The 27,847-nt window shown below is 41.5% G+C and overlaps 1 protein-coding gene across 4 annotated transcripts in view; it reads right to left on the bottom strand.

Annotated features, from left to right (window-relative positions):
• Snx10 (sorting nexin 10) overlaps positions 1 to 27,847 on the bottom strand; it is a 158,323-nt gene that overhangs the window by 107,740 nt on the left and 22,736 nt on the right. For all 4 annotated transcript variants that reach the window (XM_071613858.1, XM_071613861.1, XM_027932646.2 and 1 more), the window contains exons 2-3: positions 13,238 to 13,281; positions 912 to 998 (exon numbers count right to left, since the gene is read on the bottom strand). In XM_071613858.1, the coding sequence (XP_071469959.1) occupies positions 912 to 998; positions 13,238 to 13,261 (111 nt within the window). In that variant the 5' untranslated portion in view covers positions 13,262 to 13,281. The remainder of the gene's footprint in view (positions 1 to 911; positions 999 to 13,237; positions 13,282 to 27,847) is intronic.

Here is a 27,847-nt window from a genome sequence, read left to right as displayed (position 1 = left end):
TATTTCACTTGTGCTACGTTGTCACAGATAAATTCTGAGCCAGTTCCTATTCTCCTAAGAGAAGTCTGGACTAAATAAATTGGGAAAAGAGACTATCTTCAAGATCCAGGGCCAATAAACCAAGCCCATGGACCCAGTCTGGCCTGCCACTGTCTTTGCAAATAGTTTTACAAAACACAATTGATTGGTTCACTCATGTACGGTCTAAGGCTGCTTCTAACCTCCAACAGCAGAAATGGTGGCTGAAGAGAACAGAGGCAAAGGTATTCAGAGCCTGGCCCTTCATGGGAAAATTTTGCTGAGCCTTGTTCAAGATGATCACAGAAGGCCACACACCACAAAAACCATTCAACAGATTACAATACATGGTTATTTCCAGATAAGGTATATCATTTCTAATTGCCTACTCCTGATGTTAATTACTCAGAATCTAGATTAAGGCAAAATAATTGCATATATTCATTTCCTACTTTCTGATTCTGTGTATAAAATATTACCCTTCCTTCTCCCAGGAACTCTGTATCCTCTCAAAACTTCAGGTTTATCATCCAATATATTCTCCAGAAACACATTATAACAGATCATAAAGAAACATCATTAATGAGGTATAAATACTCTTAAGCCATGAATTTTAGATGTATTCACATCTTTATAAATGAAGGCAGTAAACATTAAAATATTAATATTTTTAAAAGGTACAAAAAGGATGTCACTAAGCAATTTTCCAGCTGTAGAAATCATCTTATTACTTCATTTACGACATAAGCATTAGTTGTAACCATTCAAATTTAGCTCTTTGAATTAGGAAAGCTTTTATAAGTTTTAATTTTAATTATCTCAGAGCAATCCATAAAACAGATGCTGCCTTAAAATTTCTGATTTATTACATTGACCACAGATTGCCTACTTACATGGATACATATCTCATAGTCAATATATGAATGCCAAAAGTCCTCCTTCTGAATCCTAGGATCTCGGACCCAGACGCTGACAAATTCCTGTAAGGGCATCACAAAGAAATATGTTTCAGAATGGCAAGTAAAGACTGGAAAGATCTGAGAGAAATGACTGTATGAGAACAACATTAGCCAACGTACGTGTCATACTTTAAAAAAAAAAAAAAAAGAAGAAGTAAAGTTCATGAATCAGGCACCACAAGCAAGTTCAGAAAACACTTAGCCACAAGTGGAATTTTTAAAATAATGCAAAACTGACCAGTCCTGCTTACAGGTAATGTTACAGGTAACTGAAAACAAACAGAAAGATATGCTCTAAAACTTATTTTTAACTTGTAATCATAAAAAAAAAAAAAGTTTATAGTTTTCACAAATTTTAAATGCAGTCATTTCTTACTTTCATTATCTCTAAATTAAAACTACTGGCCATGTCTGACAGATTTCTTTCTGGAACACAAATAAGGAAAGGCAGCCAAGGTCAGGTGCAAAGTAAACAATGAGTTGAAACTGACTATGTGTGAGCAGCCCAGCCTCGAGAATCTGCAGTGGTGACTTACTGGAAAGATGAACACCCTCTCTTACACAAGACTTTCCTATTTTTAAAATATATTTCCGACATATTAAAGCAATTCATTCTCATATATTTGTGTTCCAAGTAAAAGAGATGTTTAAAAAAAAAAGCATCGCTATGGTTAATTTTTGTGCCCCTTTTTAAAGATAAGAACAGGCAATAGGAGATGGCATTGAAACCAATACTTTTTAAAAAGTGCTCTTTACTAAGTTTAAAATATGAAAACATATGCAGCAAAAGAGTATTGTTTGGCATCATAAATGTTCATATATAACTCATTCACTCAGCAATCACAAATTTGCTAATGGAATTTTAAATATTCTAACTTTTTGTTAAGATTGGGGCTGTCAGCTGACACACAGGCCTCTGTCTGGTTTTAGCACGTCCAAGAGGCAGACTGAGAGGCTGAGCCCAGGTTCTTTCCTCTTAGTGTACACTTTGCACCAGTCACCTGTCGCTGTGGGTGTGTATTTAAACTCATTTTCCTGTAGTACTTTTTTATGCAGATAATAAAATGGGAGCTTTCAGTCCAGAGTATATTTTAAAAGCAGCAAAGTAGTCCATATTCCCTGAAAATACTTTCCGCCACCTATCAAGTATCACCTTCTAAGGCATTATATACTTGATTCTTGCATTTGAGACTTGTGTCCTACTGCTTGCCCTCAGTATATAGGTATTAAACTGCTTGCCCTCAGTATATAGGTATTATGAGATAATGTCCCAAAAAGGTATATCTTTTTTTGTTTGGGTTTTTTTTTTTTTTTGAGGGGGGGTACCAGGAATTGAACTCACAGGCATCAACCACTGAGCCACATCCCCAGCCCTATTTTGTATTTTATTTAGAGACAGAGTCTAGCTGAGTTGCTTAGCTCCTGTCTCAGCCTCCCAAGCTGCTGGGATTACAGGCATGCGCCACTGTGCCTGGCTCCAAAAAGGTATATCTTAAAAATCTCTTCACTGTGTATTTTTTAAATCAATTTAGAAGCAGAGAAAAAAAAATAAGGTAATAGTAGATCAATACTTTAAACATTTTAGCCGTAATTTCTTTTTTTTTTTTAGAGAGAGAATTTTTTAATATTCATTTTTCAGTTTTCGGTGGACACAACATCTTTATTTTATTTGTATGCAGTGCTGAGGATCGAACCCAGCGCCCCGTGCATACCAGGTGAGCACGTTACCGCTTGAACCACATCCCCAGCCTGGCCATAATTTCTTAAAAGCATATTCCAAATTATAAGAAGAACTATAAAAATAATTTTAAGCAAAGTATCTGTAATGTCCCCTAATTAAATTTATTGTGATTGAGTCAAGGATAGATAGATCCTGCCCAAAAATTTAACAGAAGGAAAACCTAGGAACTCTGCTTCTTTGCTTTTAACCTTAGTCTTGAGTGCGAGCGTGTGTGTGTGTGTGTGTGTGTTTTAAACTCATTTTCTTGCAGTCCTTTTCACATATACACAGTTCTTAGAAGAAATCAATGAATCAATGAACAGAAAGATCAATAGGTTAGGAAAAGGAGAAGACCATAAGTCCACATCCCCCCTGCTGCCTCCCCACCCTGCACATACTCAGCGCTGAATTCTGGCTTTCACAGATCTTGGGCATTTTTGCCTTCACAGATCCTTTCCTCCACACAGACACAAAATTTTAAAAAAAAATCACACTTTACAACTACACTAGAATACATACAAATACATTAGTATTACATACTATAGCCTTTTTTGATCTAAAGGTTCATTCTTCTGATTTTAAAAGGAATTTAAACATTTTCATGTTCTCTAAAAATAGTGTGTGGGCCCTGGCACCCTGCCTGATGCAGAACTGAGGGATGGATCCCAGTCACAGGTCACATGGAAGCCACGCTCCCTTGGAGGATGTTGGCAGGGTCATTTTTCCCTTGAAGAGGAAGACATTCTTAGATAAGACAAAAAGGGAAATTAACTATTTCCAACAGCTCAGTGTTTCCCTCAGTAGAAGGAAAATAGGCATCTGTTACTGAAATAGTGGGTCTTCATCCAAATTGAACAAAAAGACAGAAACATATTTGTCAATTTGTCACAAATCTGTATTTAAAAAAAAAAAAATAGGGGCTGGAGTTGTAGCTCAGTGGTAGAGCACTTGCCTTACACACGTGAGGCACTGGGTTCAATCCTCAGCACCACATAAAAATAAATAAATAAAGATATTGTGTCCATCTACAACTAAATATATATATATATTATATATTAAAAAAAAAAGTTTCAAACTAAAACCAATAAAATCCAGTTACTGCAATGCCACATACCCCTGGCTACCCGACATAATTAATTGGTAGCAATGGCAAACAGTTCTCTGAAAAGTAAGGGCTGCCCCCTACTTTTTATTCACTATCACCCCAATGTCAACATATAAACTCTGAACAGCATGTCTCTCTTAATGGAAACAGTACTGAATTTCTTGTCATGAGCTCACTTTTTAAATTATAAAAGTTATTCACTGAGCTTCTGTTTCTACATCTGGAAAAATGGGAATAAATGTCTGTCCAACCCTGTTTGTGAGGTGGATCGAATTGTAAAATATTAGTGAAGGATATTTTTCTTTAAGTACTACAGGAATGAAAAGTGTAATTACATAGAAAGAAAAAGGCTACTAGCATTGAGGTCTTTCCTACAGACACTAGAATTAAGAAATCAATTGCATATCTTTTTTTGAAGTAACAATTACTAATTTAAGAACCCATTGTCAGAAGAGGTAATCCCAGTGGCCCAGGAGGCTGAGGCAGGAGGATCATGAGTTCAAAGCCTGCCTTAGCAATTTAGCGAGGCTCTAAGCAACTCAAAGAGTTCCTGTCTCAAAAAAATAAAAAGGGGCTGGGGAATGTGGCTCAGTGGTTAAGCACCCTTGGGTTCAATCTCCAACACCAAAAACCAAGCAAAGAAACCCAATAGCAAATACTCTAGCAGCATGATTTTTCAGAAAAAGACAGTTATATCTAAGAGTTAACTAAAGATTTCACAGTACTTATTCCACCCAGACACTTTATAATATTTGAAAGAGGAATGGACAACACAGTAACAAATTACAGTAAAGAATTTCTTCCTCTTCTCAGTGTGTTCTCAGACCTTATTATCACTTTAATCTTTATATAAGGAAATGTACATTGAATTAATATTCTAAATCCATACAGGGGAAAAAGGTCTTCTAAGAACACAGTTATGCATTTTAAATGTACACTCAAAATTCATGGTGGCACTAGGATTCCAATTTTTTTTTCAGTTCTGAAAGGTTTTTTTTTGTTGTTGTTGTTGTTTTGTTTGTTTTGTTTTGTTTTTAAGAGTGAGAGAGAGAAAAGAGAGGGAGAGAGAATTTTTTAATATTTATTTTTCAGTTTTCGGTGGACACAACATCTTTATTTTATGTTCATGTGGTGCTGAGGATCGAACCCAACGCCCCGTGCATGCCAGGAGAGCGCGCTACCTCTTGAGCCACATCCACAGCCTCCTGAAAGTTTTTAACTTGGTTTGAATGATAAATATCACTATTCTTTTGTGGATGGTAGACTTTTCTTCCTTTTCTATTCCCTGAAACATTACTATACCCGATGCACCGTCCCAGCCTGCTATTCTTTATACCTGTTGCAATTTTAGAGTGACTTCATCCAAACAAATTCAACCACCCTGCATGAGCTTGTAGCTCTCATAGCACCACCCGTCCGTCCCATAAACACTCAGTGTCATAAACACCATAAACATCATTCTGTTCCTCACCTCAGCGAAGAACATCCTCAACAATCCCAGTCAGACTTCTCTTTTTGACTCACCCCCCTGCCAAATCCACACTGACCAAAGCCTTAAGATTCCCCTCCATGGAACTACCCACAATTCCATTTCCTCTACCTCTGCCTTCGTTCAAGGACCTCTTGCCCAACATTAATTGATCTCTGGGCCCATATCCTATGTACCCTCCACACTAAGACAAGAAAGCTCCAAAACACATCTGATGATGTCATTTCCCTGGGTAAAATCCACCAAAGACTCTCCCATAATCTTCAAGATCTAGTTCAAACACCTTAGCCAGCACAAACACCACTTTCAGGACTTCCCTACTACTTATCTCAAAGGCTAAGCTTTCTCTCCTTTTTTTTTTTCCCAAATATTTTGTTGTTGTTGATGTACCTTTATTTTTTATTTATGTATATGTGGTGCTGAGGATCAAACCTAGTGCCTCAAACATGCTAGGCAAGTGCTCTGCCACTGAGCCACAACCCCAGCCCCAAGGGCTAAGCTTTCGACGTTACACACTTCACACCTCCATGCCTCTGAACAAGCCCTTCTCTCTGGATTGCTCTCTGCTTCCCCACCATCACCCCTTTTTTTAACCTTCTCTTCTACTATTTTTGGCTAACTCCAATTCATTTCCCACTGCAACTCAGTCACCACTCCAGGAAACCCTTGTCAGACTCTCCTGGTCTAATTCATTGATTCTCCTCTGAGCCCCTAACGTCATATCTTGGGCTCAGTCCCTACTCACCACACCTTGCTGTCCTATACTCTGATCACCTGTAGGTCTCCTCTATCAGAAGCTATGTTCCTACAGAGCAGCTCATGCTGTCTTGTGAAACTTGAGTATCTAATGTATCCAGTGTCCTCCATTAATATCAGTTAATGAATAAATGAAAACCTGCAGGAACAAATAAATCACCTTCGAGGGGGAAAAAAAGAAATTAAACTTCTGCTGAAATAAAAACCTCACCCACATGGGTTCTTGCACTCCATGTATTAATGATAAGTTATTTCACAGCTGGTTTAAAGTTTATCTTAATTTAACAAACCTCTTCCTCTAAGAGTGTGCCAATTAACAGCAGAAGGCTACCAGAGCAATGCTTAAGATCTATGAGAACAAACTGGTTTCGAACACCCTAAAGAACTCTAGAAAAGCCTATTTACATAGAAATAATCGAAAATCATTCTGATATCTTCAATAACTTGGTCCCCTAAGACGTGTACCAGGCAACAATTCATTAGCCTAGTTGGAGTTAAAATATGTACTTTGAATGTAATAAAAGTACATTTATTTTAAAATATTCTATAATTCAGATGGGCCTCTCCTCCCCCACTCTGCAATTAGTAGGAATTAGTGAAGTTTCACTACACTTCCAGCTAAGAACAGCCCAGCCAGGCAGCCGGAGTTCACCTATAATCTCTTAATTAGACGCATCCCTCACGACCTGCCCACCATCCTTCAAGGGAATGTTGACAGCCTGTCAGCCACAGAGGACAGCCCCAGAGTTCCATACCTACCATCATATGGATTTCCTATGGAAATGGCTTCTGCAGCAGCGGTTAGTCAATTTAATAACCTTATTAAACACTTTAATGACTTCTTGGGCCTAATGACTATATTGGGTATGAAAGAAAATGCCAGGAAGAGTAGAATTAAAAATTTAAACTAACTGATCCTTCCTGTTCCCCCTGTGAAAACAGGCTTCTGAAGAAAGTAGGCCCTTCGAAAACCTCATTCCTGTGTCCTTTGGCAGTAACCACTCTGGGTTGGTGGCCCCAACCCAGGTTCAACCTTTATTTCTAATTTGCCTTTTCTCATAGCCCTGATGTGAGATGAAACTAATAATAAAGAAAAGCTGTGTTGTACAGGGTACTGACATGCACCAGGCACTCTGCTTAAACATTTTCCTTTAATCTTTACAATAATCCTAAATGCTCAGCAATATTATCGTCTTAATTTAATAGATTAAAAAAAAAAAGAGGCTTCTAAAGCTCAAGCACTGGCCCAAAGTCAAATGACCAGTTAAGGCTGAGCTAGGTGTCGAACACAAGTGTGCCTTGTTCAAAGCCCGTATGCACAAACAGATCTAGTTAAGTGGTTCTTTAAGCAAAAGAAAATACGAGGCAATGTCCAACTTTACTATAATTGCATTGTTTGGGGGGAAGGATTATCTACTGTGCTATTAGATAAAATACCAGTTTAAGCAAAATGCTTTTTGAAACTCTGTCCCTCCCACCAAGGAGACCTCAGTACACTTAGTCATCATGTTTGCCCAGGTTCCTCTTGGCTGTGACATTTTTTCAGATTTTCCTTGTGTTTGATGACCTTGACAATTAAGAGGAGAGCTGACCAGGATGTTTTGAAGATTGTCCCTGAATTAGGATTTGTTTGGCATTTGTCTTAGGATTGAACTGGGGGGTTCTGTATGTCTGAAAGCCCACAGAGATAAAGTACTGTTTTCATCAGGTCGTACGGAGGGGGCATGCCGTCGTCACCATGACTCCACGGCTGACGTGGACCTGGATCACCTGGCTAAGGCAGTGTTTATCCGATTTTTCTAATATAAAGTTTCTTTTTTCATAGCTTAACGAATGTGAAGATGAATTTATATTCACTATTTTTTCTTTTTTTAAATATTTTTAGTTGCAGATGGACATAATACCTTTTTGTTGTTGTTGTTTATTTAGTTTTTTTATATGATGCTGGGGAGGTCAAAGCCAGTGCCTCATGCAGACTGGGCAAGCACTCTACCACTGAGCCACAATCCCAGCCCTAATTTTTCTTTTTTTTTTTTTAAGATACTTCTAATTTAATCATCACTGGCCAAGTATTTCTTGAAATCTATGTGAATGCTCAGCTGGAAGGGTGAGGTATTAAACTATAAATTCTCTATGCTCGCAGTTTTCTAAAAATGACATATACATATTATCAAAAGAGTAGAGAGAAATAACCCAAACTTTCGTTTTTTTCCTTAATACTGTTCCAAAAATGTTCTGTAATGAACAAAACTTTTAAAAATTTGGAAGAAGGAAAAACAAAAAAAAAAAAAAAGAAAGATCTTTCTTGGGACTGGCTCAGAAAGCAGAGGAGCCCTTGAGTGACAAACCTCATGCTCAGAATGTCTGCAGCATTCTCTGAAACCTGCTGTGTACTCAGAAGGAATAATATTTCTAGCTGCTTTTCTTTTCTTACAGAAGACTGTGAATTCCCTGCTATGGAAACCACACTTTTTTTTTTTTTAATGGGAAAACTTAATAACCGGGTATAACAGCAGGACTGAGAACCGGAAGAAACAGATATAGGAAGAAAGGGGGAGGGAGGGGCAGAGAAGAAAAGATATGGGAAGGAAAGAACAAATTTAGGTTTGAGGGAGTGAGAGACTGGCTTTTTGTTTGGTTGGTTTTGTTTTTAATACTGAGGATTGCACCCAGGGCCTCGTGCATGCTAGGAAGCGCTCTACCACTCAGCTACACTCTCAGCCCTCTGAAAGGATGTTTGTCTTTTTTGTTGTTGTTGCTGATTCCCTTCAAAATCCTCAGTATCACAAGACCTGAGGAGATAATTTTTATTCTTTAATGATATTTATTGGTTTTAGCCCAGTCTGTTTACAATTAGTATCCCAATATCAAAACCATGCTTTGAGGCTGAGGCTGTAGCTCCGTTATGGAGCACCCACCTAGCATGTCTGAGGCCCTGGATTAAGTCAACAGCACCAGGTGGAGGGTGAGGACAGCTTTCTTAGAGCAAGTCCAAAATGTTACTGGAGGTCAGCATAAGCATATCTTGAACACATTAACATTATCCCTAGAGGTCATTCCTCCAAAATGAGATGGCAACACATCTCTCCTGTCTCCCTCATAGCACCCTATCTCCTGCCTCAGTGGTGGGGTCCCAGCGGTGCATGGAACTCCCCCCTAGGCCCATTCAGGCCTGCTCTACTCAGGGTATTTCCTGCCAAGGAACTGTTGGTGCCAATAACTAGTAACTGCTGTTATTCCCAGTATGGACTCTGTGCATTTTGAAGGAGGAAAAAAATCCTTATCCTAAAAGGAGAGAGGCAAAAAAAAAAAAAAAAAAAATCAAAGCAAAAACTAAAGGAGAATGCAGCCATCATGATCTAGAAGAACAAAGATGATCTGCCCCCTGCCATGAACTCAGACACAGAGGATGGGGTTTCAGCCACCCTTCAGGTCTCAGCCCACAGGGAGGAGCAAGCCTAGCTCCTTCGTGAAGGAGCTGCAGCCTACCAGGTTCAAGGCCAGAATGTTGGTCTTCGTGAAACAGACCGTGACCTGCGGGAGGAAGCTGTTCATTCACACATTGCAGAAGACGAGCTTCCACCAGGCCGGGGACCAGGGCCCTTAGTAGTGCAAAGAAATCAAACTGCTCATTCTGGACATTAAAAAATAAAAACAGCAAAAATGCCTGACTCCACAAAAGATGCTGTCTGAAACGTATTTCCTGTCACAGCCACCTGCCTTTCCATTTGGATTCTGGGTTCTGTCTCATTAAACACAAGAGTTGATTCAGTTGAGTCCGTCTAATTATTCTTATTAAAATATGTAACCATAATATTTTAATTGTAAATTAAAGTTGCATGCATGAATGAATCTGAATTCATTTTAATTTTACAATGGCCCAATGCCAAGGCCTTTTTATGGGGAAGATCCATCAGCTCAGATACTGCTGTCCTGGGAATTCAAACCAATGTGCAAATGGAACGTGTTTAACTAACAAGGGAGACTCTCACTCCCTTTTCTCTTCTCCCTAGATTTATTACAGTAATAAAGCTGTTCTAACAAGAAAGACTGCATTTCCCAAATCTTTAAAAAAAAAAAAAAAACACCAAACTTCTAGGTTGGCACTACCAGTTATGTAGAACCATCTGAATGTCAGACTATCTGAATCTTGAACAATGATGGCAAATAGGTCTTAATTCACAGGCCAACCTCATGATTCATAAGTAATATCTGTCATGGGTATTAAGTGGAGAGTAACTATGCAAATATTGTATCCTTGGGATAGATTCTACAACAATCGGTAATACTGCATTTGACCCTTACATGGGTGATAAGGCGGAACCTGACTTATTTTCCACTAAACAACAATCAGCCACTAGGATACTGAAAGGCTCAACCAAAACCTCCCCTATTCTAACAGACATTGACTACAGGGTGCTGTTAGGGTAGGCAGGGGGTAAGGGAGGCCATAGAAAGCCTCTCCTTGATTCTAACCTGAGGCCTGAAGGAGAAAGAGGCGTTCGCAGGTCACCACATTATGGAAACTGAAGGAAAAGATAGTTCCAGAAGTGGGGAAAACATCTGAGAAAATCCAGGCGACAAGAGTGCATAGAGCATTCAGGCTACAAAATAAACTCTAAAATAAGGAGTAAGAAGGGCCCTGGTGTAGGATAGGGAGCAGGAGGAGGTAAGTCTGGAGAAAGAATCTGACTTGAGCCCTGCAGGGCTTATAAGCCACGTGTCCAAGTTCTGACTCTGCTCTAAGAACATGGATTAGAGGTCAGATCATTCCAGCTATATGTAGAAATGGAAGGATGGGTGGTCAATTATAGTACATCCAGGATCTAGCCTTGGTGCATTTATTTCTTGCTGAGAAGCTAAAGTAAATTTTTGAACATTATACCTCTTTCTGCTTGCAGTATTTTTTTCCTTTTCCATTTAAAAACTTTCCATCTTGGGGCTAGAGTTGTGGCTTGGTGGCAAAGTGCTTACCTTGCCACATGTGAGGCACTGGGTTCGATCCTCAGCACCACATAAAAAAAATAAATAAACAAAATAAAGATACTATGTCCCTCTATAACTTAAAAAAAAAAAAACTTTCCATCTTAAAATTCCTTTATGCTGTAATATTAATATGTGGGATAATATTAATGTATATTTATAAGAATGGACATTTTCAAGGGCAAAAACATACTTTCTTTATGTAGGCGACTAAAACTGATGTCTGGTTTTTAGTCATTGAGTTGGGTTTTTTTTTTTTTTTTTTTTTTTTTGGTACTGGGGATTGAACCCAGGAGTACTTTACCACTGAGCTATATCCCCAGCACTTTTTATATTTACTTTTGAGACAGGGTCTCACTAAGTTGCTTAGGACCTCAATAAGTTGCTGAGGCTAGCCTCAAATTTGCAATCCTCTTGCCTCAGCCTCCCAAACTGCCGAGATTCTAGGCATGGATCACCATGCCCAGATCATTGAGTGACTCTATAATAGAAATCAAGCCCTCTCCCACCCCACCAAAGTTGCTTATAATCAGAAAAAAAAAAAAAAAGCCTTTGCTGCTTTCAAGGGTAGCCATCCTCACCCCACCTCCCAGGAAGAAAACTTTTAAATGTGCCTTTGGAACAGGGTTGGTGGTGGGCACAAGCCCACTCCCCTGGTTCTTTCTTCTTCTTTTTTTTCTTTGCAGTCCTGGGTATTGAACCCAGGGCCTTGTGCATGCAAGGTAGGTACTCTACCAACTGAGCTATATCCCCAGTCCCAAGCCCGCTCCTCTGGACAGCCAGCCTGGTATTGGGAGGCCTGTGCAGATGTGTTACAAAGAACTCACCCTATCCAAAGAGGTGTGGACTCCCTGGCAACTGGGAGACGATAGTCTCTAGACCTGGGGAGTCCCGCCCAAGTGACTTTGTTTGCCTCAGGATTTGGCCACTGGACAGTCTAACAACATGATTACCACAGGTACTTTGGGCCATGCTGTATCTGTTCTGACCTCCAGAAGAAATGGAGATTAAAGGTACAGTTGGCTCTCAATGGGACTCAGTCACTCTCCATATCTGTGGGATCAAGTATGGATCAGAAATACACATCCAGACTTTTTTCTCTGATCATCTGTCTCTAAACCATACAGTGTAACAACTACTTACATAGCACTTACATTGCATTTGGCATTATAAGTAGAGATGATTAAAACATGGGTTATGTGCAAATACTAAGCTGTGATAGTAAAAGCAAATGTGACTCCATTTTGTTTTGTGACTCCATTCTGTAAAACAACTATGCCAAGGAGAAGGGTCATGACTGGGGCAAGAAGTTCTTTTCCTTTTGCTATAGAAACCTTTGAGAACACGGAACTACCTAATGGGGCATTGTTTCTGTAACTAGGGTAACTGGGGTGATTGGGCTAACTGTGATTGGTTAGGCTTCCCGCCGCTTGAATGCACTCTCCCGCTTCTGTAACCTGGCTTGCTTGCATTGGCTAAACCCTTTTGCGGTTTTCAGGCTTATAAGGAGCCCCCTTGCAATTGTTCGGGGCTGATGAGGGGAACAGTTTTATGTTCTAGTCAGTCACCACTAGTGTGCTTCAATAAAGGCTTGATTCGATTATATGTGAGTGGTCTGGAAGTCAGTTTATGAAACCCCGGGACAAAGCTTTAACTATAACAATGCCATTTTATACAAGGGACCTGAGAATCCTCAGTTGTTGATATTCATGATGGGTCCTAGAGCCAATTTCCTATAGATACCAAGAGGTCAAGTGCTAGCTTGACACCTAGATGAAGGCTCAGGAGTTACATTCTGGAAAGGACAGCCTTGCCTGAGCTCTGGCGGGGAAGGGGGAGGACCAAGGTCCAAGAGGTAACAGGCAGAGCAAAACTGAAACTAATGGCAGAGTCCCCCATTTATTTCCCAAAGGTGGGCGCCATTCAGGGATGAGTCAACAGAGTAGAAAACCAAGAAGACAGACCAGAGGGAGACAGTGCTGAGTCACAAGACAAGCAGTGGGCGGCAGAAATCCTCTGCAGCTTTGTCACTGGAACCAAAATATGAAGGTCACAGATGCTCCTATGGTGGGAGTGGGGAGCGTACAGGAGGGTGGGTCATCGGCCCTCTTCTGAGAAGCCACAGGTTTATTGTTAATGAATGAAGCACTAATCTACAGTGCGTCAAATCACACAGGTGATTTATATTCAGATTTATGATAACATACCTCTTTCTGTTGTTCTGGAAACATCTTCACAGGACACGATCAATCTGAAAAATAAAATGTCAACATTAGTGATACAGAACCTCCACACAGGAGTAGACATGCCTCTTGTGGCCTCCCTCAGACCCTCACAGGGGAATCTCTGCTCCTCCCTCGCTCTCACCTGCTACTGATCTGATGAACATCAGTCCACACTGGGCATGGGAGTGTGGACTGTGGCCAGACCAAGGCAGTCAGATAATGACAGATCCTCAAACTGCAAGGCCAATCAGGCTGGAGTCAGAGCCTTAGAGAACTGAGGGAGGCTAGAGATATTGGGGAGTGGGGGGTCATGAAATTTGGGGAAGGGGTGCCAGTAGGCAGCAATGAGACAGACAGGAAGGAATAGGAAATGATACGCAGAGAGATCCACCCTGTGGAAAAGCCCCAGTATTTTTATTGGAAACTCAAACCAAAGACCAGGTCATTTTTGTGACACTTAATCTACCCCAAATGTCAGATGAGATGTGGTGGGGCCCAAAGAGGGGTGAGAGGACCTTGACTAGGACCTGCCAGTCAACACAGCCAGCCTGTCATTTGATTCTGGACCCCGTATGTCCCTGGGGTTGTTCTATTGATATTTAAACTCCGTTTATTACATAAGCTCATTGGAGTTAACCCCTGATCCCTACTTTAAAAAATTTAATTCCCTCCCTCTATCCACACATATGTACGTGTTCTTACAACAGAGCTATGACTGCAGGATTGCTATTTCCTTTATGTTGATAAGACTAAACCCATTTTCTAAGAATTGTCATTCACAAATCTTTCCAGAGTTTCTACTAACGTCTTGGTACTGTGGGTAGGGAAGAGGCAGAACACAAGCTCCAGCCTCCAGGCCCACGTGGAGTCACTGACAAGATAACCCAACCTGCGTGGAAAGTTCTGCCACAGAGGAACAGTGTACCACTCCGTGAGCTGCAGGCAGGCAGGTAGGTTTCCAGGGAAAAAGAAGTTCCTCTCTCCTAGAGAAGTCAGTAGAATCCAGAGAAAAGGCAGGGGGCACCTGTGGAATCTCAATGTTCAAAGAAAAAAGGGGGGGGGGGCTGCCAGGGAGACAGAGGTGTGACAATGACTCACATAGATGATAACAAAAAACATGATGTTTGGTCAAGAGATGGTGACCGAGCCAGATCAGCCGAGAGACAGGGTTCTGGGAGGGTAGAGTTGAATTGTGGCTGCCACAAAGATATGTCCAAGTCCCACTCCTGAGACCTGTGAAAGTGATCTTATTTGGCAAGAAGGTCTTTGGAAATATGAGGCATGGAAGGATCTGCCCCCATGGCTTCCAGAGGGAGCATGGTCCTACTGACACACTGATTTTTGGACCTCTGGATTCCATGATTATGACAAAATAAATTTCTAGTTTTAAGTACCACATTTGTAATAATATAGGAAAGTATTATAAAGGGGATTTCTGGGGAGTAGACTGGAAAGACCAGCTGGGGCTGTCACCAGGGCGAGGAACTCATGCATTGGTTCATAAGTAAGTACAATGGAGCTGATACCATGCGTCCTGTGCATGGGGTGAGAAAGGTGGCTACTTCCAGGGGCTTCCAAAAGCTGTGTTAATTTGGAATCCTCAGAAGCTTATCACCTACCCTTCAAAAAGAAAACCTCTTCACCCCTGTCCCCAGAGTTCCTGTTCAGAGGTTCCTCCAGAGTACATTGGTATGTGCTCTGTCCATACCTGGGCCTTACTAGTTCACTGCCCAGCAGGGGAAAGTCTGGCCATGCTGAACTAGAGGTGGGAGGTTCAGAGGAGAGCAGAGCAGGCCCAGAGGTTCAATATCTACACAACTGTAAGGTAGGAAGGATGTGAAAGGACTGGACAGAGCACCCTGTAACAAGAACAGAAGAACATACAACAAGGATGAATCCAGAGGCTATTAGGCCAAGTGAAACAAGACAGTCACAAAAAGACGAACACTGACGAAGCCCCCAGAGTAGTCAGAGACGGAAATAAAGTGGTGGTTGCCAAGGGCGGGGGAGAGGGAGAACAGGAAGTTGTTCAGTTGGTACACAGCTTGTTTCACAAGATGAAGAGTTTTGGAGATTGGGTGCACAACACTGTACACTCCCAAATGGTTGTGATGGTGTATCTTATATGTATGTATTTTACCACAATTAAAGCAAACTTTTAAAGACTGGAAGGACTCAGGAGAAAGAGGCTTTACTGAGGAAAGCAACACTTAATTCAAGACCTAGCAGACAGTGTGATTTAGCCAAGGAAACAAAAGAAGAAAGTTGTTCTAGGCTGAGGGACTGGCCAGAGCAAAGCGGCAGAGGGTAAGAAAGAAGAGCACGTCAGGCATTTGGGTTACCCATGGAGTCCTATGTGAGAGGGAAGCTGGACTTCCCATATTCTCAGGATCTGTGCTTCTATAAACCACATGCTGCACATAGACGTCCGTCTGCCCAGGTGGATCCTCTGCCCACAGACCTCCACCCTCCAGTCACCCCACTAACTCCACTCTTCCGTGATTCTGCAAAAAACCACTTCCCCTCTCCTGCCCCAGCTCTCTGCCCCCATTACACAACCACGTTGTGCAGTTCCCCGCTTACATTAACCTTGGTGGTGGCATGAGATCTGTATATTCTGTCTTCCCATTTGACTGAATTTCCCCAACAGAGAAGATCTATGCTTTTTATGTAACTGAACTTCACCACCATCCTGTTAGGGGGTGAGGGTGAGTATCCTCACTCCACAGATAAGAAAATGGAAGGTCAGAGAGATTCAGCTGCCTAAGGTCTTCAAGTGAGTGAGCAAGTTCAAGTCTAGTTTCTACTTAAGCCCATCTGCATACCAATTCTGGTCCCTCCAGTGCCTGAGGCTGCCCTTGTGAAGGTGTGATATGAACACACTTCATTCTCCCCATAGGGCATGAGCTTTCCTCACCCAACACAGAAGGTAGAGGTGGATTCATACCCTGCCTCATGGTGGAGAGGGCCTTTGTAAGAGGAGGGGAGACAAGTATATTTATTAAGGAAACAATTTTTGTGTCTTTCTTTTCTTTGCGGTTAGGAATAGTCAATCCTTAAACAAAGTCCTTGACCCTGTATACCTTATGGATATAGGCCAGGTTCCAAGAGCTGGGGGCCTGAGCCTCAGAACAGAGAGAGAACAAATATGTGTATCTTTCTGGTCTTTCTCTCCATGTCTCACCATCTTGCTTTGACATTGCCTCCTCCAATGCACTTTCACCCTGGTCTTATAGCCATCATGACAGCACATTACCTTTTTAATGTTGAAGAGACTCCACCATGGGACAACTCTGCCCAAGGAAAAGCATCCGTCACCTACCCTGTTCCTTTCCCAAGACAATTCTGCCTCCACAGAAAGCTATTACTATAGTTTGGATCTTAAATGTCCCCCAAAGATCCATGTGTTGAAGGTTTGGTCTCCAGCCTGTGGTGGAAGTAGGAGATGGTGGACCCTATAGAAGGTGAGGCCTAATGCAAGGAAGTTGGGTCACTGTGAAGATGCCCTTGGAGGGGATACCGGGATCCTGGCCCCTCCTCTTTTTCTTTCTCTTCCTAGCCACCATAAAATGAGTGTTTTCCTCTCCGACACATTTCCCCCATGATGTGCTCCTTGCCACAGGCCCAAAAGCCATAGAACCAACTGACCATTACTAAAACCTCTGGAAAAGTGAGCAAAACAACAACAACAAAAAAACCTTTCTTTCATGTTACTTATCTATCTCAGGTATTTTGTCACAATGACAGCTGACTAACAGCTATTTTACAAGAAAATTACAGACAGAGTCGTGGTATACAGGAGATAGATGGGGTGAGACAGGAACCTCAGAGAGCACTGGGGAGAGGACCTGAGTGAGGAGTTGGCTGAACAGTATAGACCACTTTCAGAAGGACCTAAGAAAATGGGGTGAGAAAGGTGGCTACTTCCAGGGGCTTCCAAAAGCTGTGTTAATTTGGAGTCCTCAGAAGCTTATCACCTACCCTTCAAAAAGAAAACCTCTTCACCCCTGTACCCAGTTCCTATTCGGAGGTTCCTCCAGAGTACATTGGTATGTGCTCTGTCCATACCTGGGCCTTACTAGTTAGTTCACTGCCCAGCAGGGGAAGTCTGGCCATGCTGGGAAGTTGGTATTATGCCCATCTTCCTCCGTTGGGAGATGGCCCAAGGCACTAAGGGCCCCACAGAGGCCCCTGGGACACACAGAGGAATCAGGTCCTAGTACTATGTTTAGTAAACAACTCCCCACCTTACATAAACAGAAAATCAATATGAAAATTTTTGAGGAAATAGTGAAAGATATAAGCACATAAAAATTTAAATCAGTGCATGTTTCAAAATAGAAACAAATAATAAAAATAATGTAGTATATGACAAAGATTAATATTTTTTAATTATTAATCTTTGTCAGATACAAATCCATACCTAAATATTTTTGTAAAATGTAGGTAAAGGCCAGGTGCAGTGAGTGGCACATGCCTGTAATCCCAGCAGTTTGGAAGGATGAGGCAAAAGGATTGTGAGTTCAAAGCCAGCCTCAGCAACAGTGAGGTGCTAAGCAACTCAGTGAGACCCTGTCTCTAAATAAAATACAAAATAGGGTTGGGGATGTGACTCACTGGTTGAGTGCCCCTGAGTTCAATCCCTGGTACCCTCCCCACCCCGACAAAAAAAAAGAAGTGAGCAAAAGTTATCAACCCACAAAAAAGAAGAAACAACAAAAGATGGCTAAATACAAGTTATAGGAGGCTGTTGATTTGGACTGAGCTCCTGCACTGTGCCCAACAAACCAATCAAACCAGAATGGAGTCACTCCTGCTAAGTGCCACAGGGTCCAAATGAACTTTTAAACAGGTTAGTGTTCAAAAACAGGAGATTCACAGCCATCAATCAGAGGGGCTGTCTACCTGAGCCGGCATGATGCAGCAGTCCACTCAGTTTTAACCCTATTGGGAAAGTAACTTTGAAACAATCCACTTTGTTCCTTGTTTCTGTTTTCTTCAGCTCTCTGCTGCTTGTAAAGCCAACCTCCTCTGCACGGCTCATCAGAGGGCTTTATCTAAATCTTTACATGAGATGCTCCCCATTCATGATTGTTAAACTAAATCTGTTATAATTTTGTCTTTTAACAAGGTGAAACTCCAAATGCCAAATGTCTTCTTTGATATAATGAGAGCAACTAAGAACAGAGCAGGGAGGAAGAGCAGGAGGAAAAGATTAACATTAAACAGAGACATGAGGTGGGAGGGAAAGGGAGAGAAAAGGGAAATTGCATGGAAATGGAAAGAGACCCTCAGGGTTATACAAAATTACGTATAAGAGGTTGTGAGGGGAATGGGAAAAAAAAACAAGGAGAGAAATGAATTACAGTAGATGGGGTAGAGAGAGAAGATGGGAGGGGAGGGGAGGGGGATAGTAGAGGATAGGAAAGGTAGCAGAATACAACAGTTACTAATATGGCATTATGTAAAAATGTGGATGTGTAACCGATGTGATTCTGCAATCTGTATTTGGGGTAAAAATGGGAGTTCATAACCCACTTGAATCTAATGTATGAAATATGATATGTCAAGAGCTTTGTAATGTTTTGAACAACCAATAAAAAAATAAATAAATAAATAACAAGATGAAACTCAAAAAGAAAGCAGAAAAACCCACTTAAGGAATAGCCATTTCTACAAAGATGATACACAAATGGCCAACAAGCATATGCCAACATACTCAACATCACCAGACATGAGGGGAATGTAATCAGAACTAAATGAGCAGGGCATAGTGGTGCACACCTGTAATCCCTCTGACTGGGGAGGCTGAGGCAGGAGGAACATGAAGATCAGCCTCAGCAATTTAGCGAGGCCCTAAGCAATTTTGCAAGACCCTCTCTCAAAATAAAATATTAAGAGGGCTAGTGATGTGGCTCAGTGGTTAAGTACCCTTGGGTTCAATATCGGGTACCAAAAAAAAAAAAAGAGAGAGAGAGAAAATTAAATGAAAGTTCACCTCACATCCATTAGGATAGCTACTATTTTTAAAAAGAGAGAAAGAAAGAAATTAATGAGTGTTGATGAGGATATGGAAACATCAGAACCCCTGTGCTGGTAGGAATGTGAAATGGTACAGCTGCTGTGGAAAACAGTACTGCAGTTACTAAAAATATTGAAAGTAGAATTACAACACATTCTGGCTACCCCACTCCTAAATCCATACCTAACAAAACTGAAAGCAAGATCTCAAAGAGATGTGTACACTCATGTTTATAGCAGAATAATGGCCAAGAGGTGGAAGTAACCCAAGCGTCCATGTGGCATTTACACACAATGGAAAATTCAGCCCTAAAAAGAAATTCTGACATGTGCTATGACACAGATATACCTTACAGATATTATGCTAAATGAAAGAATCCAATCACCAAAAGATTTATCCTTTATGATTCCACTTAGGAGGATTTTAGATAGTCAAATTCATATAAACAGAGAGCAAATAGGGACTGGAGATGAGGGAGAAATGGAAATTCCTGTTTACTGGCTCAGTTTTAGTTTTATCCAGAGAAAGATCTAGAGGTCTGCTGCACAGAAATGTGAATGCTTGACACTGCTGAACCCTATACTTAAATATGTATAGAATGGTAAATTTGGTTATACATTTCTTACCACAATTAAAGTTTTTGAAAAAAGGGTTAATAATCTGTTTAAACATTTGACCTTCCTATTAATAGAAGTTCAGATAAACACAAGACACTGTAATTTTGTCTTTAAAATTAGAGATTTCTTTAATCATAATATCCACTGTTGGCAAGGACTGTGAGAAATGGGAACTAAATGCTCTTGATAGGAATGTGAGCTGTTTCAACACTTCTGAAAGATAATTCAGCCATATGTTTCAAAAGCATTTCAAAATTATTTATATTATTTAACTCAATATTTTGACCTCTGAGAACCAAAAAAAAAAAAAAATCAGTGCAACATGCACAAAATATCTACATACAAGAATGTTCAAAATGTGGTTTTATTTTGTTTTGTTTATACTGGAGATTGAACCCAGGGGTGCTTAACCACTGAGCAACATCACCAACCCTTTTTTTATATTTTATTTTGAGAAAGGGTCTCACTGAGTTGCTCAGAGCCTTGCTAAGTTGCTAAGGCTGACTTTGAACTCATGATCACCTCCTGAGCCGATGAGATTACAAGTGTGCACCATCATGCCCGGCTACACAATGTAGTGTATTTTTTTAAATGAAAGTAAATGGAGGGCTGGGGCTGTAGCTCAGTGGTAGAGCGCCAGCCTCTACCATGTGTGAGGCACTGGGTTTGATCCTCAACACCACATAAAAATAAATAAATAAAGATATTGTGTCCACCTACAACTAAAATATATATATATATATATATATATATATATATATATATATATATATATATATATAAAGTATCCATAAATAAATTTTTTAAAAATGAATTATGGTACAGCTATATAACAGACTACCTTACAGCTATTGTAAGTTATGTTATAGAAGAACAGTAAATGATTAAAATGATTCAAGAGTATTATTAAGTGACTTTTTTCAAATCTGTATTCATTTTATTTACTTATTTAAGAACAGGAGCTTATACATGACAAAGTTAATAGTGATCATTTCTGAATGGTGGAATTATGACTTTTTTTTTTACTTTCTACATTTTTAAAAGATAATGCATTTGTTACTTCTAAAGTCAGGAAAACATTTTTAAAAAGAAAGTGAAACCTACTGTGCTCGATTACTTTTATAACCTCCCCGCACCCCTCACCCCACAGCCCTCAAAAGAAAAGAAGAGTAGCTTGGTTAATTTCATTCTTTCTGTACTTCACCTCCTACTACAATGTTCGGCTATTTTTCTATTTAAATTTCGAAAATTCACAGATTTCCCACATTTGTGTCATAAGGATTTCCCATGGGTGAGGTTACTTTAAATTCAAAGTTCATTTCAGGCCAGTTTCTCTCACCTCAGCTCTGGACACCACCTATGCCCTTTGCACTGCATTGTGCAGGTCTGCAATAAGGTTGGGTCCTCACAGATCTCCTGTGGGGAAGCTTCAAGGCCAGGATCCAGTTCCAGGCACAGCTATATAGGAACCCTCCTTGTGTGACCCTCCCTAGACACTGATGATGGCATCAAGGGGGAGTGAGTGCTGGACTCCAGGGAAGCCAGTCCACAGATGAGCTTTTGAGGTTTTGCGCCCCTGTCTCAAAATAAAAAAATAAAATAAAAATGATTGGCCAGGCGTGGTGGTGCACACCTGTAATCCCAGCGCCTCGGGAGGCTGAGGCAGGAGGACCATGAGTTCAAAGCCAGCCTTAGCAACTTAGTGAGGCCCTAAGCAACTCAGTGAGACCCTGTCTCTAAATAAAATACAAAAAGGGCTGAGGATGTGGTTCAGTGGTGCCCCCTGGGTTCAATCCCCAGGGGGCTTACTTACTTACTTTAGGTGAACTTACTTACATACAAAAAAAGTGCTTGACCCTATTAATCATAAGAGATATGCAAATAAAAACCCAATAAGATGCCACTTCATTCCTACTAGGCTAGTTAGAAGCAAAAAGTCACCTAATTATGCTGGGGATGTGGCTCAAGCCGTAGCGCACTCGCCTGGCATGCGTGCGGCCCGGGTTCAATCCTCAGCACCACATACAAACAAAGATGTTGTATCCGCCGAAAACTAAAAAAAAAATAAATATTTTTTAAAATTCTCTCTCGCACACTCTCTCTCTCTCTCTCTCTCTCTCTCTCTCTTAAAAAAAAAAAAAGTCAGCTAATAACAAATGTTAGCAAGGACATAGAGAAATTGGAACCCTCAGTGGAAATAAAAAATGGTATAGCCTCTTTGGAAATGAGTCCAGCCATTTCTCAACCCTGGTACACCCAGGGTTACCACTTGACTTCAATGATTCTACACATAGGTATATATCCAAGAGAAATAAAAACAAGCTCCCACAAAAAAACTTATTTTTGTGAACGTTCATGCCAGCATAATTCATCACAGTCAAAAAGTAGGAACAACCCAAACTACCTCAACTGACAGATAAACAAAATGCAGTCTATGCATACAATGGATTACTGAGTAATAAAAAGGAATGTCATTCTGATACATGCTACCACTTGGATGGATCTTGAAAACATTACACTAAGTGACAGAAGCCAGTCACAGAAATCCACACATCAGTCTCCATTCACATGAAGTCCAGAATAGAGTTATATACAAACAGAATGTGGAACACGGGTTACTTAGGGCTGGGGAGGAGATAGGAACCTAGGGGGACAGGGGAGTGATATCTAAGAAGTACAGAGTTGTTTCTTTTTGAGATACCGAAAATATTCTAAAATGGACTGGTGATAGTTGCACATATCTCTGAATATACCCAAAACCACAGAACTGTACCCTGAATGACTGAGTGGATTGTATTGGTATGTGGATGACAGCTCAAATTAAGCTGTTTTTTCAAAAAGTGCTACCTGAAACCCTGAGCCTGTCCCTTTTATAACTGGGCCTAGTGTACAGAACACCCCCCTTCTTTGGAGTCACAGTGTCTGGCCAAGCTGAAGTTTCTCCAGAGATGACCCAACCCTCGGGTTCTCCCATCACCACCTGAATCCTTCCTCTTCCATCTCCTCTTCCAACCCTTCGCTCCGCTGTGCCTAGGGAATTCTCATCTGAGAGCCGGGGGCTGGCAAGTACCCACATTCACTCTCCTCTCGGCAGCTTTGTATCAGCTAGGCCCTGGCTTCTCCACCCTTTCCTTCTCTTGTGCCCGTGTTTTGTCCTGTCAAACCCATAGCTAGCAAAAGTGGCCCCAAAAGTGGCTACAGGGGAGTTCCCTCAAGGGAGCGCCCAAACCCCCCTGAGATAAGGCCCAATGGGATTACAGAGAGCAGTGCCTCTCGCCAAGGTAATCAGGGTAAAGCATTTTTTAGGTGAACTTACTTACAGAAAGGCTGAAGTGTCACTGCAATGGTCAGAGGGCTGTTCTACAGTGAGAGAAGATGTCCTCCGCAACAGGGTCAGGGTGTAGAGTTTATAGGAGGATGTAAGGAATTTCGCTCAGAGCCAGTTTCAGTGCCTTGGGTAAAACCTCAATTTCTTTATCGGTGCCAGATCCTGGGCTCCAGACACCTGAAGCTGGCCAGGTTACACAGCAGTTCAAGGCATTCTGGTTTTCAATCAGGACACAGAAAGATAGGGGAACCAAGGGACCCCACAATTTACACCCAGATGGCTCTTATAGTCTCACGTGCTCACCTCTCCTGGGATGTCCCTGAGCTGTAGGAAAGAGTGGAATGGCACATAAAGACCTTTTTCCTAATTATATGAAACACTGCAAACACAACCCACACCAAAAGTAAATACAGATGCATGTTATCACAACCTAAAATCACTTTTTTTTTTCTTTTTGGTACCAGGGATTCAAGCCAGGGGTCTTAACCCCTGAGCTATATCCCCAGCCCTTTTTTATATTTCATTTAGAGACAGGGTCTCACTGAGTTGCTTAGGGTCTCACTAAATTGATGAGGCTAGCTTTGAACTCACCATCCTCTTGCCTCAGTCTCCCAAGCCACTGGGACTACAGGCATGTGCTACCACACCTGGCCCTAAAAATCACAGGTTTTAAAAAGTTTACACAGTGATTCAAGAAAGAATCCTGAAAGCTGTCATCAACTCTTTTCTTTTCCATCCTTTCCAAATCTGATTGGTCACCAACACCTGACCATCCTCTCTCCTAATGCCACCTAAACTGTTCCCTTCTCTGAGCCTCCTATGCTGCTGGCTATTCAAACACTATACATTTCTCTTCTAGACTCTGATTTGTTCCATTAATTAAATGGTACAACCTCTCCCACAGGCCTTGGAGATAAATATCTGCACCCTGACCACTTGGCATTTATTTTTAATAATACAATTTCAGTTTAAAAAAAAAAAAAAACATAACATTTTTCAAAAATTTCTCTAATTTTGTTTCATAGTAAAAAGCAGATCCTGAAAACAAAGCTTTAACAGCTCATATTACTTTGGGAAAGACAAAACAGAACAAGCTTGCAGAGCCAGCTAAACAAGGCCTTGGGTCATGTAGAACCTGAAGGATCCTAATCTTAACAGTCACAGGAGATGGTCACCACGGGCCTGGGAGTGCTTTTCTAATTTCTTTATTCATGAAAATCTAAGGAGAAAAATGGTCACAGTTTCCAGGGTTCCCTGCTTGATTATAGCCATTCTCCAAGGCCACATTCTCCCATGCCTTGTAGACCCCATAATATAAAGGAAAAACCTCCAGCAATCTGAATCTTACCACAAGTGTTCCTAGACCCATGACCAAGACTTTAAGGGCCCACAGCCAAATGGGGAAAAGAAAAACAATGTGGTAAACTTCTCATAAAGCTTAAATCTCTCAATTTAAAGGACTCAACTTTATTCTGAGACTATATTTTTCCTGTTGGGGAGGGGTACCAAAATATTATTTTATAAAATAACAGGGCACATATCTGATAAAGATAGGCAGGTGTTTTATCATTTATGTAAAAATCAAAAAATTAGCTATCTTGTACAAGATCCCCAATCTTCTTTTTTAAATATTAGCAATTCAAAAAGCCCACAAATCTGAGTGCCCCTCATCTCCGTACTCCCTGAATCCTCTCCCAGAATGTGGATTCTGACAGGGTCTTCCTGGGTCCTTCGTTGTACCAACTCCAGTCTGATAGTATTGGCTGTTTAGCGTGTTAGGAAAGATCCCGAGGATGTGAGGGCAATCTGGCTGCGACATCTGTCACCCCATTGATCGCCAGGGTTGATTCGGCTGATCTGGCTGGCTAGGCGGGTGTCCCCTTCCTCCCTCACCGCTCCATGTGCGTCCCTCCAGAAGCTGCGCGCTCGGTCGAAGAGGACGACCTTCCCCGATAGAGGAGGACCGTTCTTCGGTCAAGGGTATACGAGTAGCTGCGTTCCCCTGCTAGAACCTCCAAACAAGCTCTCAAGGAAAGATCCCGAGCGCGTACCTGCTCATTGAGGCAAGGCATGCTCAGCCAATTAGCTATGTCTGACGTGGCATTGAGGAGGGTGGGAAGGACATGGGAGATGGAACAGAGGAAGAGTGACATGGGCAATGCATCTGACAAAGGGCAGCCTGGCTTAAGACATGCCAGAGCCCAATATTGAAACCACTTGGTAAAATATAACTGAAAAAAACTTAATGACTTGCTCAGCCCCTTAACTAATAAGCCATCACAAAACACAGAAAGGAAAGTACTACGAGGTCACAAGGTTACTGAGTGGTCAGCAGGGCTCACTCACTACCTCCTGGTCTGTGATTCATTTCATGCCTCAAGGAAACTCCAGGCATCTGTCCATGCTGAAGCTGTTCCTTCCAGGGTCTGCCTAACACCTGAAAAGAATGCTCAGCCTAGTTAGGCTGACCAGGAAAGGGCTCAGCAGGAAGTAGCCACACAGCTGACCAAGGAAACACAGCCAAAGGCAGTCTTTTTCAAAAAAAGCTAATCTTGTGATCTCATCAGCAATGCAAAGTCCAAAGATTAACAAAATACTGCAGGAAAACAAAGGCACTGAAGAGCAGGAATAAAAACCAAGACTGGCTTCATTCTAGGAGCAGAATTGGCAAAGAAGAGTTCTCCGTGAAACACATCTGGACTGAAGCAGATTCAAGGTTAGCAAGCTGCTACCTTCATGAGTTCGAAAACGATAAAATCTTTGAGAATCATCATCCGCATGGATAGCTCTGCTGAGGCTCAGGGCTCTGAGCTACATGTTGTTCCACCTGCCTCGCAGAACAGGAAACGGGCACCGAAGACCCCATCTGAAACAGGCCACCACATCTGGACACAGGGTAACTGACTCCAAAGTCTAGAGCTTGCATACTCTTTGACCAGTGTCCCTGCTCCTAGGAAGGAATCCTGCAGAAAGACCAGCCCTGGGGGCAAAGTCACCTGTGTAAGGCTTTACACAACATTGAGGCAAACCAAGTGCCTATTATAAAGAAATGATTAAATCAAGTAGGACCCAGGCATGGAACACCCTGTAGTTCACAGGAGAGGGGTAAATCTTAGTGCTGAGATGGGAAGGGGGCCACATGCACAGAATAGAAACAGAAACTGCTGAACAACAGGTAGAGCCATTCCACTGAGAAAGTCGGTACATACACGTGACACGTGACACACTTACCTGCCTACATATGCACAGAAAAAGATCCCAGGAGGATACATGACAAAGCCAACAGAGGGGGAGGGACTTTCATTGTTACTACTTTATGAATCCCTGGATGGTTAACAGCTTTTTAAAAATATATACTACCTTTTTTATTTAAAATATAAATAAAAAATACAAATAACATCTACATACATAAAAAGAAACAGAGTCATCTTTACTCCTCTTTTGCTGAATCAGGAAAAACCATTTACTAGAAAAGGCAACAGGCTGGGGAAGTGAACCCTGCCTGCCTCCCTCTAGCAGCTTTTGACATTTTTCCCCGCCTTCGCTGGCACATCAGGTTGTATTTTCCGCCCCCCAGTTCGGATCAAAAGCAACACTTAATTTTTGAAGCAGGACTGGCATTCGAAGATCTGTAGAGCAAACCCAGATGGAGCAGAAGTGAGAGAAGCCCAGCCCAATGGAAGTCTGGTGATATCAGACACTGATAGCCACAGCTCCCAACTCTACCCGTCTTGCCTCCACCCTCTTTAGATCTATTATTTACCCGTCTTGCCTTCACCCTCTTTAGGTCTATTATTTACTTATCATTTATCTTCTCCTTGCTTCCAGATGGGCTTGAAGCAGTTCCCAAATGGGTTTAGGGCAATGAATAATAGTTGACCTGAAAAACTTAAATTACTAGCACAGGAAGCAAGGTGCAGAAATGGCAAGAAGAAATCTTTTTTTTTTTACCCCATCAAGATGGAACTGAAAGCAACAACGGAAATTCCTGCCCCTGCCAATGCCTAAACCAAAGCAAATGTTTTGAAGGGCAGGAAGGCAGTGTTGAAAGACATCCATAGCTGCAAAAAGATCCTCATGTCACCCACCTTCCAGGGGCCCAAGACACTGTGGCTCCATAGGCAGTCCAGATGCCCACAGAGGAGTCCACAGGAGAAACAGGCTTGCCTAGATTGCCATGGACAAGCTCCCCTGACCGGAACCAGCCAGGAAGGAAGAGGACAACAACATACTTCTGTTCACTGAGGATGTGGAGGCCAACAGGCACCAGATCAAACAGGCTGTGAAGAAACCCTGTGAATTGATGTGGCCAAGGTCAACACCCCATAGACCTGATGGATAGAAAAGGCATATGTAGGACTGGCTGCTGATTGTGATGCTTTGGACACTGCCAACAAAATTTTGCTCATCTAAATAGTCCAGCTGGCTAATTCTATGGGTTTTTTTTTCCAACATCAAAAAGAAATAAATCAGGGGTGGTAATGCAGCTTCTGTAATCCCAGTGGCTCAGGAGGCTAAGGCAGGAGGACTTCAGGTTTGAAGTCAGCCTCAGCAACTTAGCAAGGCCCTAAGCAACTTAGCCAGGCCCTGTCTCAAAATAAAAAATAAAAAAGGGTTGGGGACGT

The sequence above is a fragment of the Marmota flaviventris genome, chromosome 1 (assembly GCF_047511675.1).
Source record: "Marmota flaviventris isolate mMarFla1 chromosome 1, mMarFla1.hap1, whole genome shotgun sequence".
NCBI classification, from domain to species: Eukaryota; Metazoa; Chordata; class Mammalia; order Rodentia; family Sciuridae; genus Marmota; species Marmota flaviventris.
Note: the sequence above shows the minus strand (reverse complement) of the source record. Positions and strands in the feature narration are given on the sequence as shown.